At 45.7% G+C, this 12,488-nt stretch overlaps 1 protein-coding gene across 1 annotated transcript; it reads right to left on the bottom strand.

Moving 5' to 3' along the window:
- Positions 1–336: 336 nt before the first annotated feature.
- LOC135889382 (zinc finger protein 3-like) lies at positions 337–11,800 on the bottom strand. Its single transcript, XM_065417251.1, has 5 exons — positions 11,704–11,800; positions 9,207–9,295; positions 8,361–8,487; positions 897–1,382; positions 337–560 (listed from the first exon to the last, which is right to left on the bottom strand). Exons 1-5 carry the CDS (start codon positions 11,798–11,800, stop codon positions 337–339), a joined length of 1,023 nt encoding a protein of 340 aa, XP_065273323.1.
- Between the last annotated feature and the right edge of the window lie 688 nt (positions 11,801–12,488).

Genomic DNA, 12,488 nt, shown 5'->3' with positions numbered 1-12,488 from the left:
AGCACAACCCAGAGCAATGTGAGAATAACTGGCAATGATATAATCTGAATCATTGGTGACTCTAACAATAATTTTGCAATAGGAGGAATGGTATAAATGTGATGCTCCCTGGTTCCTGAGAGGAAGGGCACACTTGCATTACTCATGAGACAATGGAGTTGATAGAAAGGACAAATGGGTCCACCTCAAATACAGGGCAAACTGCAAAAAGGCAAAACTGGGCCACTCATCTGGTCAAGTTGAGGGATAACAGTGCTGCAAACAGTTCAAACAGCTTCAAAAGTTACTATGTGGGAATCAGGAAAATTATTAAAGAAAAAGAAAGTATTGATAGCCCTAGAGGTTTTTATGGTGTTGATCTCCCTTGCAGATTCTCTGATGGCTAAAATGGTCTGAGTACCAAGAGAAGGTATTCCCACACTCACTGCATTCATAGGGCCTTTCCCCTGTGTGGATTCTCTGGTGGGTAAAAAGGTTTGAGCTGCGATTGAAGGTTTTCCCACAGTCACTGCATTCATAGGGCCTCTCCCCTGTGTGGATTCTCTGATGTTCAGAGAGGGCTGAGCTGGTAGTGTAGTTTTTACTACACTCACTGCATTCATATGGCCTCTCCCCTGTGTGGATTCTCTGATGCCTTATAAGGTGCGAGCTGCGATTGAAGGTTTTCCCACAGTCACTGCATTCGTAGGGCCTCTCCCCTGTGTGGATTTTCTGATGTTCAGAAAGGGCTGAGCTCTTAGTGAAACTTTTCCCACAATCACTGCATTTATAGGGCCTCTCTCTTGTGTGGATTATCTGATGCCTAATAAGGTGCGAGCTGCGATTGAAGCTTTTCCCGCACTCACTGCATTCATAGGGCCTCTCCCCTCTGTGGATTCTCTGATGGCGAAAAAAGCCTGATCTGTGAGTGAAGTTTTTCCCACACTCACTGCATTCATAGGGTCTCTCCCCTGTGTGGATTCTCTGATGTTCAGAAAGGGATGAGCTCTTAGTGAAGCATTTCCCACACTCACAGCATTCATAGGGCCTCTCTCCTGTGTGGATTCTCTGATGCTTTATAACGACTGAGTAGTCACATAAATTTTTCCCATCCTCAGTGCATGTATTTTTTCTCTTTCCCCTGAGGATTTCCTGCTGTGTTGTGGTTTCATTGAGGTCCTTCTGAGTTCCCCGACAGGAAATACATTTACCCACTTTCTCCCCTGGATGGTTTCCCTGTTCTCTTTCTGGTCTGCGCTGAATCTCACAGGAGTTTCCCTGCTCATGACTCCTGGACACATTCCTTTTTGATCTTTGCGATAATGCTCTGTGTTTATCCACTTGCTCAACATTTTCCTTCTGAGAATTCTGCTCCTCTTTGTCACATACCATTGCATCACCTGCTGGGACAGAGACAGAAACCTCAAAGAGGGATGGAAAGGGGAAGGCCAAACCAAAGCAAGTGCTGGAGAGAGGTCAAATAAAAATTAGGAACTGAACTCCCGCAAACTCTTCCCCCAAATGTAGTAGGATTTTATGTTGGTATTTTATATAATTTGGAATGAAGGATAAAGAATAATTATGTAGCATGCATTAAGTGTATTGGTGTATGATCTGATCACATCCTGCTAGACACCCTTTTTGAATAACAGAAAGGAATGGACAAATGGGCCAATGGGTAGAGATACATCAGCCAGAATCTGTGTCTGGACTGATTTCAAGGCAGTAACAGACCTTTGAGGGTCACCAATTTGTTGTAGGTTTAGCATTTTAAAATAAGTAAAAGAATGTCATGATTGTTTTCTTTTGCATTGCAATTTGATGTTCCTGTTCAAAATGTTCTGTGTAAATTAATTCTGTTCTGTGTGTGAATGAGGAATGTACGTGTTAAGAGGAAAGTGTGAAGGCCATCGCTGAACCAGATGTATGAGGGAGGAACTGGAGACAGATGCAAGAGCGCCAGGAGGGTGCAACATGCCGCTATTGAAATGTCAGAGGAGGGCTGATTGATGACTCTAAAGATGAGACAGGCACCTATCAATGGGGACAAGATAGCTGTGATGAAAACCAACATGGGATAACTCCCTGAGGAACTTGATGAAAGAACAAGATAAAGGATGAGAAGGACAATTTAAGAAAACAAGCACTCGTCAAACAACAATTGATTACAGCATGATGGTGCAAAACTCATTGGTCCCAATGAAGGGAAATCGCTATATAAACAGGGTGCCTTGCCAGGAAACTTTGGGTTCATCCTGCCAAGACTTCCCCAGAGCATTGTGTCATGACCAACGGAACCCGGCTCCTCCTACCCATGATCAACCTAGCTGGCCACTAGGTTGATCCGGACTCTGGACTGGTAACTATAACATTGACTGGTGGGATAGTGTGTGTGTGTGTGGTGTGTGATTGAATGCATATGCTAATTGTTGTATCTTCAATAAATGCGGCATATTGCCTTTTCCCTTGAAAAAGATCCCGTGTGCTTCTTATGAGCATAACAGGGTAACACCCACAAGGTAGCTAGCTAGCACATCTTGGAGGGACTGTTCAAATGAAGTGGTTCATCAAGACACACTTGGTTTACAATGGACCATGGGAGAACCCCATCTACACTGAGTGGACTGTAATGTAAATGTGCTGTCTGGAATCTAGGTAATGGCTTCCTGCAATGACTGAGGGAAATTGGGCATGAACATGTGACTTGCCCATGTGACTCCAAACTCCATCTTGTTGCTGTAATTTTCCACAGTAAGAACAAGGGGATGCTCTTCACATGGCAAAAGCTATAAAAGGCCCTGGAAACACCTCCATTTTGTCTTCAATCCTGCTTCTTACCTCTGGAGGAACTTTGCTACAGACTGAAGCTCTGAACAAAGGACTGAATGACCCATTCAAGCTGTAGATGTACTCCAGAGACTTGACTTAAGCCAACATTTTATTCCATCACTGCTACAAGTCTGAACCAAGAACATTGCCATTAATGTATGTAATTGATTTCCTTAGCCAATTTTAACTCTCACCTTTCTTTCTTTTTATGAATAAAACTTTAGATTTTAGATACTAAAGGATTGACACCAGAATGATTTTTGGGTAAGATTTAAGTTGTATATTGACCTGGGAGTGGCTGGCCCTTTGGGATCAGAAGAAACTATTATTTAATGACACTGGTTGAAAACTACTCATCTCTGAATCCGGTGTTTTTGGTGGTGTTATAAGAACCGGAATGCCTGAGAAAACTGCCTTTATGTTTTCTTGTTAGCCAGTGTGGTGAAACAGGAGTTTACTTTTGTGGCTGGTTTGGTCTGTCTTATAAAAGAATAGGAGTATTTGTGGCACCTTAGAGACTAACAAATTTATTTGAGCATAAGCTTTCGTGGGCTACAGCCCACTTTATCAGATGCATGCTTATGCTCAAATAAATTTGTTAGTCTCTAAGGTGCCAAGTACTCCTGTTCTTTTTGTGGATACAGACTAACACGGCTGCTACTCAGAAGCTTATAAAAGAATAATCACCAGTTTTGGGTTGTGTTTGCCCTATTTCTCAGCAGTTCGTCCTGAATTTGGCATCCTCAGTTGTGACCCACTAAGGCACAGTGACAGGGTGCCAAGGGAGGGGGCTGGGTCATGTATTTACAGGGAGTTAGGTGACCCAACCTTCATACAGTCTCCCTTGGGACCGCCCTCTTTCGGGCATGTCTACAGTGCATCAGGAAGTCAGCCGCCTTCCAGGCTGAGTCTCATGCTAGTGCATTAAAAATGGCTGTGGAGACATTGCTTTGATGTTAGGGCTCTGCTTGGAGTTCAGACCATCCAGCCCACCCACCCCCTCAACTCCTGGCTTTAGAACCCAAGCTACAACCCAACCGACAGCGCCTACACCGTTATTTGTAGTGAGTCAGCATGGACTCTGGCTGGGAGGCAGCTTCTAGATGCAGTGAAGACATACCCTTAATGTGCGACATGCTAGTATTAGCTTTTTCCAAGTGCGAACCCTGGTTCCCCTTAGATGGAACCATAGAGTTAAAAGGGACCACAAAGATCATCTAGTCTAACACCCTGCCAAGGTGCAGGATTTGCTGTGACTAAACCACCCAAGGCAGATGGCTCCAGCCTCCTTTTGAATAACCTTCCACCACCGCCCTAGGCGTCTGTTCCATTCTCCTACTGTTCTTCCAGTTAGGAAGTTTTTCCTGAGATTTAATCTAAATCTGCTGTGCTGTAGTTTGAACCCACTCCTTCTTGTCCTGCCCTCTGTGACAAGAGAGAAGAACTGTTTTCCATCCTTCGTATGGCAGCCTGTAGCGGGGAAGACCAGCAGGGACCACAACCCACCCGTTGGGCTACAGAGCCAGGAAAGCCACCTCCACCCCTTTGGAAGCTGAGGGGCGGGATAGGAAGCAGAAATACAAAAGGAGGGCCCTGCAGCTCAGTTGGGCTGGAGCTTCTGAAGGAGACAGATGCTTATCACCCGCTGCCGGAGCGGGACACCGAGGACCTGCTGGGGCGGCCGCCATAGGACTGGCCAAAGCTCTCAGGGTCGCCAGCCAGTCGAGGTGCCAATGAGCTGATGGGGCTGCCACAGACCACCGATCCCGGGGAAATGGAGGCAGAGATACCAAACCCTGGGGATTGTAGGAAGTAGCCCAGGGAAACTAGACCATCGTCTGGCTGAGTGTTGGCCTGACACGAAGTAAGGGTGTTGTGGGCGGATCCTCACTGATCCAGTGGCAGACTACACTGCCACTGTTTGGGCCCGGGGCTGGGACCCGGTGGAGTCAGGTGGGCCAGGGTCCCCCTACCTCCTGCCACCCCACCTTCGGCCAGGAGGCCTGTGTTGGTCTACCATCCACCGAACTAGGACACTAGACTGTTTGGTGCTTGCCCTGGGCAAAGCCCCTAATTGTTTGCTGCCCCACCCTGCCTGAGGGCCTGGGCTTGGAGACTTTGCAGCTCTGTCCTGATTGCAGACCAGAGTGCTGACTACTGGTGCCCAGCTCTGCCTGAGGGCCGGCCACCATAGATTAACTATTGCTCAGCCTGGATCAAGTGGCCTGAGCTTTGAAGACTGCTAATTCCCCCTTAATTGATTGCAGTGCTAAGAGCACGACAGCGAGGAGGCGTGGCCTCCCTCAGAGATAGACCAGGAGGGATGGCCACACATGCTTACACAGCCTTTTGAGTATTTGAAGATCGCTGTCATATCCCCCCCATTAACTCTTTTTTCCAAACTAAACACACCCAGTTCCATCAGCCTTTGCTCACTGGTTTGCGTTCCATCCCTTTGATCATCTTTGTCACTTGCCTCTGGATTCTTTCCAGTTTCTCTACATCCTGTCTAGTCAGTGGTGACCAAAACTGGACCCAGGACTCCCCCTGAGGCCTAACCAGTGCTGAGTAGAGCAGTACTATCACCACCTGTGATTTGCATGCTATGCTTCTTTTTTGTAGCAGAATCACACTGTTGACTTCATGTTGAGGTTGTGATCCACCACAACTCCCAGATCCTTCTCAGCGGTGCTGTTGCCATGCCAGTTATCCCCCATTCCGTATTTGTGCATTGGGTTTTTCTTCCCAAAGTGTAGCACCTTACACTTGTCATTGTTGAATTTCATTGTTGTCTATAGCCCAGTTCGCCAATTTGATCCCTTTGAAGTTTTGCTCTATCCTCCAAAGTGTTGACAACCCCCCCAGCTTTGTGTCATCTGCAAATGTGATCAGTATGCTCTCTATTCTTACATCCAGGTCATTAATGAAGATGTTAAATACAGGGGAGTCACATCATATGCGGATTCAACTTACACGATTTTAACTATACGCGCTCAGCAAAAAAAATAAAAAAAAGAGAAAAACAACAATTTTAATACTGTACCTGTAGTGTGGGCGATTCTGCCCGCCATTACACTCAATGGTAATTTTGACTATACGCGATTTTTGCCTTACACACTGACGTTAGAACCTAACCCCCACGTAGGATGCAACTCCACTGTAACACCGGACCCATAACAGATCCCTGTGAAACCCAATTTGAGAAATCCCTCCAATCTGACATCATTCCGTTCATAGTTACTCTTTGCTTGCGGTTGTGTAACCAATTATATATCCACTTAATGGGAGTTCCGTTGAGCCTGCATTTCTCCAGCTTACTCATGGGACTGTGTCAAAAGCCTTTTTGAAGTCCAGGTCTATTTTATCCACCAAACCAGTTACCCTATCAAAGAAGGATATCAAGCTGGTTTGTCATGCTATGTTCTTAGTAAATCCATGCTGGCTGCTATCGATTACCCCTTCATCGTCCAGGTAGTTGCAAATTGAATGTTTTATACATTGCTCTAGTAGCTTCCCTGGTATTGAGGTCAGGCTGATTAGTCAATAGTTCCCCAGCTCCTCCTTTTTCCCCTTTGTAAAGATAGGCACTATGTTAAACCTTCTCCAATCTTCTGGGACCTCGCCTGTCATCTGAGTTTGAAATATTGCCTGAGACTCCATCAGCTAATTCTGGAGTGAACAGCAAGAAAGGAAGTGGGGAGCTGGTTTGGGGGATTAAGAGCTCTCTTATCAACATTTGAGCTGTTGAGCTTGAGTTGATGGCTAGCCATCCACGAGGAGTCGTCAGAGGGAGGCTAAGATTTCAGTTTGGACAGAAGGAGACAGGTCTGCAGCAGAGCGGTATATCTGTGATTCATCAGCATACCGACAGTAGCTGAATTTGTGTTTGGGGGTGAGATTTCCCAGAGACAAAGTGAAGAGGAAGTGACCAAGGACTGAGCCCTGTAGAACCCCCACAGAAAACTGGAGTGGGGGTGAGGACGATCTTTCTAAGGACACACTGAAGAAGTGGTTACAGAGGTAGGAGAGTCAGGAAGAAGACAAGATGTCAAGAAGACGACCATGGTCAGTGGTATTAAAGGTGGCTGATAGGTCAAGAAGAATAAGGATGGAGTACTGGTTCTGAGCTTTGCTTATGGAGAACTCAGAGACTTTGGCAAGGATATTCTCAGTGGAGGGCCCCAAATATCTGCCTCCCTGAAACCTTCCCTTCCCACTGCCACCAGATCCTTCCCACTCCTTGGAGCAACCACTCCCCATCCCCTTCCCACTATCCTCAGTCTTTCCACTTCCAAGTATCCCAGATCTCCTACCCAATCCTCCCCCTCCAACAGCACAAATGCTGGGACCTCCACTCCCTTTTCTCCATTCCCAGTCTCCAACTCCCCCAACCCACCACACTACCTCTTCCCAGGAGATTCTGTCTCTGATTCCTCACCTCCTCTTCCTTCCATGGTACCCATCCCTCCCTGATTCCCTCTAGTCTTCCACATACCTATCCCTTTCCTCCCACTACACTCAGGCTACGTGTATTGTGTGTTTTGGTTGCATTCTGAAGGAGTTCCTATTAGAAGTTTCCCCCTGATTCCAAAATTTCAGGGCTGAGAGCAATATTTTAAAGTGTTTTAAAATCCACTAGCAGACTCTGGCCTCTTCTGAGCTGCAAAGTTTTGTCAGCAGAGCTCTGTTTGTTAGGGATGCGAAAAAGCACATCCTTAATTGACAGAATTATGCCGGCAAAATCTCTCATGCAGACACAGAGTGCCAAAACAGTCTATTAAAAAAATAAGGAAATCAAATGCCCATAACCTACATAAATACTGAGTACAGGTTGCCCAGTTCTGTTTCATGCCGTTCCACTATGTTGGTGGTGGCTAAACTTAAACCTCTGAAAACCAGAAAAGGAAGAGTTAATAAACACACCACCCCTAAAATGCAACCTTAGCTCTGCCCCTAGCCCTGCAGCTGGCACTAGCCACTGGGAATGGCTCAGTAAGGCTGGTGCAAAGGTTAACAAACTAACAAAGGAAGTGGCAGTTTCTCCATTTCTTGAAGTCTTCAAGTCAGAGTGGATGGCTTTCTGGGGGAGGATTTAGTCCAACACAAGGTATTCAGGTCAATACAGCAGTAACTGGATGAAATTCTATGACCTGTGTTATACAGGAGGTCAGACTAGATGACCTAATAACCCTTTCTGGCCATAAAATCTATGATTCTACAATAGATATGAAGGACTAAGAACGTGCCATTGTTTGTGTTGTGTTCACAGATGGGAATACCAGCATTTATCGGCATGCCCTCCAGCTGTGTGCACTGGGTGAGCTGTAGCTGTAACTGGATGGTGGAGGGAGTAGTTGGAGCAGCTTGGCAGAGCTGTGACTGTGATATGAAGGGAGGTGCATGTGAACCCTGAGGGACCTAGTCTGCCCCATTTCAATGCACTCAATGGGCTGTTGCTAAAACAGGGCAGAGCAGAGGTGGCACTGTGGGGGTGGCGTGAACCCTAACTCTTCATTTCCCCTTCTAAGAACCGAGGCGACAGGAATCCTTACCCAGTGAGGTCACATTCTCATAGTTCTCCTGCATGACGTCTCTGCAGAGGGCTCTTTGACAGGGGTCCAGCAGAGCCCACTCTTCCCTGGTGAAATACACAGCCACCTCCTCGAAAGTCACCGGCCCCTGAAAGAGGAAGTGTCCAACACTCAGTACCTGCTGCCCCACTCACAGCCCCACTATTCATGGAGGGAGAGGAGTCAATCAAATGGAAGCTCTGGCAGGCTCAGTCAGCAGAGTCCCACCCCCACCCTGCTCAGAGCAGCCAGGAGGCAAAACAGGAGGGGAGATAGAGATCCCCTCATCCCTCCCAGCAGAGAGAGGGGGAAGGGTCTTCTCATTCATCACACACCTACAAGCCAGAGGCTGATGTGGGGGATGGGGCCCCCAGCAGGCTCCAGGGTTGGCTCCCCAGTAGGAGTCCCAACACGGTTCCCATTGCCAGCAGCTGGAAGGAAGGGGAGGGGTTATCTACTCTACGCCCCACTTCCGCGTCTTCATATCCCATAGCAGCCTTTGGCGAGTAGGTTTATGTTCTTGCACTGGGAATCTGATACGTTTTCCCAGGGCTGTCCAGCGTTTCCCCACCCCCAACACAACCCCATTCCACAAATAGGGTAATTTCCTCCCCCAAACCCCATGGGTCTGTTCCCAGAATCCAGGACTTCAGTTAAACAATTCCCAGCAGGTTTGCCACATGCTGTTCCCCTCCCTTTCTCCACCCTGGGTATTTCCTGCCCCCCTCCCACCTCCAGACTGAACTCCCCAAAGATCCGAGGCCCTCAGTATTTCCTGCCCCTCTCCATCCAGCAGGAACCCACTAGCAACCGCGCAATAATCCCTACCTGGACTGGCTCCACTACAGCCAGTTCCCTTCCCTGTCCCGTGGGAAGCTGGGACAATCTGGAGCCAAAGGTGGGCGTTACTCTGCCGCCTGTCAGGGTGAGAAGGGTGACAGGGAAGATTTCAGAAGGGCCTTTAGTTCCTGTCACATCATGATTTGCCCGGCCCTTTCCCTGCACAAGATGTTTCTGACTCGCATGCTGGGAAAACATTCCATCACTTTATCACAGCCCAGACACAGCCCCTCCCACCAGCACTAAACCCACTGTGCTAGTTTTAAAACCCTGGGGGCAACTCCCCCACCATGGGGACCAGGCGGAGGCAGGGACAGGGCAAAGTCTGCCCAGTGCTGGTGCAGTAAATGAAATGAAGTTTGCTGGTGATATTAAGATGGAAGCCATTCTCAATAAGACAAATAGTGGAACATTAAGTGGGGCTCACATCCATTTTATGTATTACGTTCCTCACTCTCATGCTTCAGGAGTTTCAGCCACCACTGGTAGGGGTCAGGAAGGGATTTTTCCCACCACAATGTACTTTGAGAGGGTTTATTTAATCTCCTTCCTTGAAGCTTCAAGAATGGCCAGAGAAGAAGACAGGATATTGGGCAGGGTGGACCAGGGCTGTGAGGTGGCACTGATCACTCAGTGTCTCTCTCTCTCTCTCTCTCTCAGGGGCTTGGCTGGCTGGTTCTTGCTCCCATGCTCAGGGTCTAACTGACACTATAGGTGGGATGGGGAAGGAATTTTCACCCCGGGTCAGGTTTGTCAGTGGGGGTTTTTCATCTTCCTATGCAGTGTGGGGCACTCACTAGGATTCCCCAGAAATATCTCACTTAACCATTTCCATGCCACCTCAGGAGTCTGGGGCACTGGTGCACCTCGGTCCCTCCTATTTTCTGCCTGGGGCATATAATAGTCCAGTTTCCTGTGGGCTGCAAGACTTTGGTCTCACTCCAGCGGTTGGGTTTAGTGGGCGGGTGCTGGGTGGTGTTGGCAGCCAGTGCTAGACAGGAGGTCAGGACAGATGATCCAGTGGTCCCTTCTGGCCTTAGACTTATTGATTCTATGACTGGTTGTGGGCAGGTTTGGGAGTTTGTGACCTCCGCCCCCCCTCACTTATTTCTCCTTCATTTTCTGTCTTCTCTTTCCCCCTCTCCCCTCCCTCTCCCTGGGAGACTTAGTGACCAACGATCCCTGGGTTCCTTTACTCTCCTGTGATCGCTGACAGCACTAAATGCCGGTTTGGATCCAAACTTTCTGCCTCGTCCCCATCTCTACTAACCACCGCAGGGGTTTCAGTCTCGCTGGCTGTGATACAGGCAATGAAAGGGTTACTGTGCACAGCTGCAAACTGCCTAATTTCACAGCTGAAATAAGTAAGCAAGTACCACTTATTGGAAGCCACATTTTTTCCGACCCCCAAACATTTACTAAAAAAGTAAGAATAAAACATGTATCCATGCTGAGTCTATATATAACTTGTATATTTCTAGAGGCTGACAGAGAACACTTGACCACAATGAACAGGGGAGTGCAGGAGTGGGGGAGTGAGATTTTCTTTGCTTTAGATCATAATGAAACGCTCAACATCTCACAGGCTCCTGACTGCCTTTCCTGAGCCCCCGGGGGTCGCAAACCACCAGCTGAGAAACACCAGCCTAGATCATTATTTTGTATCATCATTGACTATGCTTGGGAAGAGAGTGCTACATTGTATATGGACAAAGCATGAATGAGCAAAGTACTATGGCATGTATGGACCAACCCTGGGAACTATTAATTCCAATAACACCCACATTTTGAACTCTCTGCCTTACTTCACTGTAAAAGGAAGACGAAAGTTCATAAGATCTTACAATACCCTATAGTAACAAGTTGATGAAAAGTAGGTTAAATTATTTTCATCCATGAATGCCATGCACAGGTGCAAGAAGACCAACTAAAGAAAATTTAATTAGTCCAAACAAAAGGGGGCTAATGATGTAGTTCAGGGACAGTACTAAGATCTATGCTTGGTGAACAAGAAAACGTGGGAACAAAGTTACCTATGCCAAATTTGGTCTTAGGGACATGGATTTAATTAGTAAACAAAATAATAAAAAATAAACTATGCCACCCACTTTTATTCCTTTTCGGACTTTTAAAAAGAGATGGGGGGGGGGGAGAAAATCATCTCCCACCTCACCCCTGATATGGCAACACTGCTACTAAACTGATATATTTCCTTTCTGAGAGGCTTTGTTTTCATTATATTTTAACTTGCATTCCCTCCTCTTTCTCCTCATGATGCATGATTATTAATTTGCACTTAATGTTGACCATAGTTCTATCCTGTTTCTCAGAAAGGCTGTAAGGGCTTGTCAGTTAAAATATGTTCCAAAGAGACCCATTGCTCCCGTGATTAGTGACTTTCTTAAAGTTTCTCTGTGCTTGTAAGTTAAACTATTTTTCTAAAAAGACCCTTCTTTTTAAGAGCAGCATTAGTAATGAAACCTACCCTGTTTCCCAAAAGCCACTGCCTCTGTGCCTTTACTCTCTGGTGCAACACCTTCAAATAATTCTGCTGAGGATGTTTCCCAGAAATTAATTATCATCAGGATGGCTAGGAATGTATTGGGGGGAAAAAATTAAGATTCTATCTTAAATGAATACAATCATTCCTAGAAATATAAATTAATTTAAGGCATAATGTAAGCACAAAAAAAAAAGTTTAGAGCAAAAAGTTAATTAAAAGAATCAAACGTTGCATTCTTAAAGAAGTGCAGGTTATGCAAAAAAGAAATATTGAATTGCTGTTTTAACAAAATTAGATGCTAATAGCTGTTTTATTTATTTAAAGTGTAAAAATCAGCTACAACCTGCGTCACAAGAGGTAAATAGTGCACTAAAATAATTATAAGTTAAAAAATTTGAATTCATTACCAATTTAAAAAGTCACAACAAAAAAAGTCTCTATATTTTATTTAAAAAGCCAAAAAAACTCTAACTTTACTAACAAACTTTCAAATAAATATGTTTAAAAAAAAGCTCAGCCTTTGTATTTTTTTAAAAAAAAGTATCGAGCAGCCACTCAAAAACAGGAAAAGGTGTCGAAGACCTTAGTGGTCTTTAAAAAAGAGCTTTAAAATCAGACTATGTAAACTTAATTAAAAACACTATTAATATTACTGCAATTAAAACTGCAAAATAAAATTCTTAAAATTAATGTAGTCAGTAAAAAATGCAATAATTAAAGAAAATAAAGGCAAAAAAATTAATGAATACTAAAAAAACTGCAAAACA

This window comes from Emys orbicularis, chromosome 15 (genome assembly GCF_028017835.1).
Source record: "Emys orbicularis isolate rEmyOrb1 chromosome 15, rEmyOrb1.hap1, whole genome shotgun sequence".
In the NCBI taxonomy this organism is placed as follows: Eukaryota; Metazoa; Chordata; order Testudines; family Emydidae; genus Emys; species Emys orbicularis.
This window is presented reverse-complemented; position numbering and strand designations above follow the sequence as displayed.

Bases quoted from the DNA above. Each gene is read 5' to 3' on its own strand.
- LOC135889382 (XM_065417251.1), bottom strand. From the start codon at position 11,800: ATGATAATTAATTTCTGGGAAACATCCTCAGCAGAATTATTTGAAGGT. The intron at 9,296-11,703 runs GTAGGTTTCATT...TCACCCTGACAG, and splicing joins AGTGGCTTTTGGGAAACAGG to GCGGCAGAGTAACGCCCACC. The intron at 561-896 runs GCTTTTTTCGCC...CTACCAGCTCAG, and splicing joins AAACTTCACTCACAGATCAG to CCCTCTCTGAACATCAGAGA.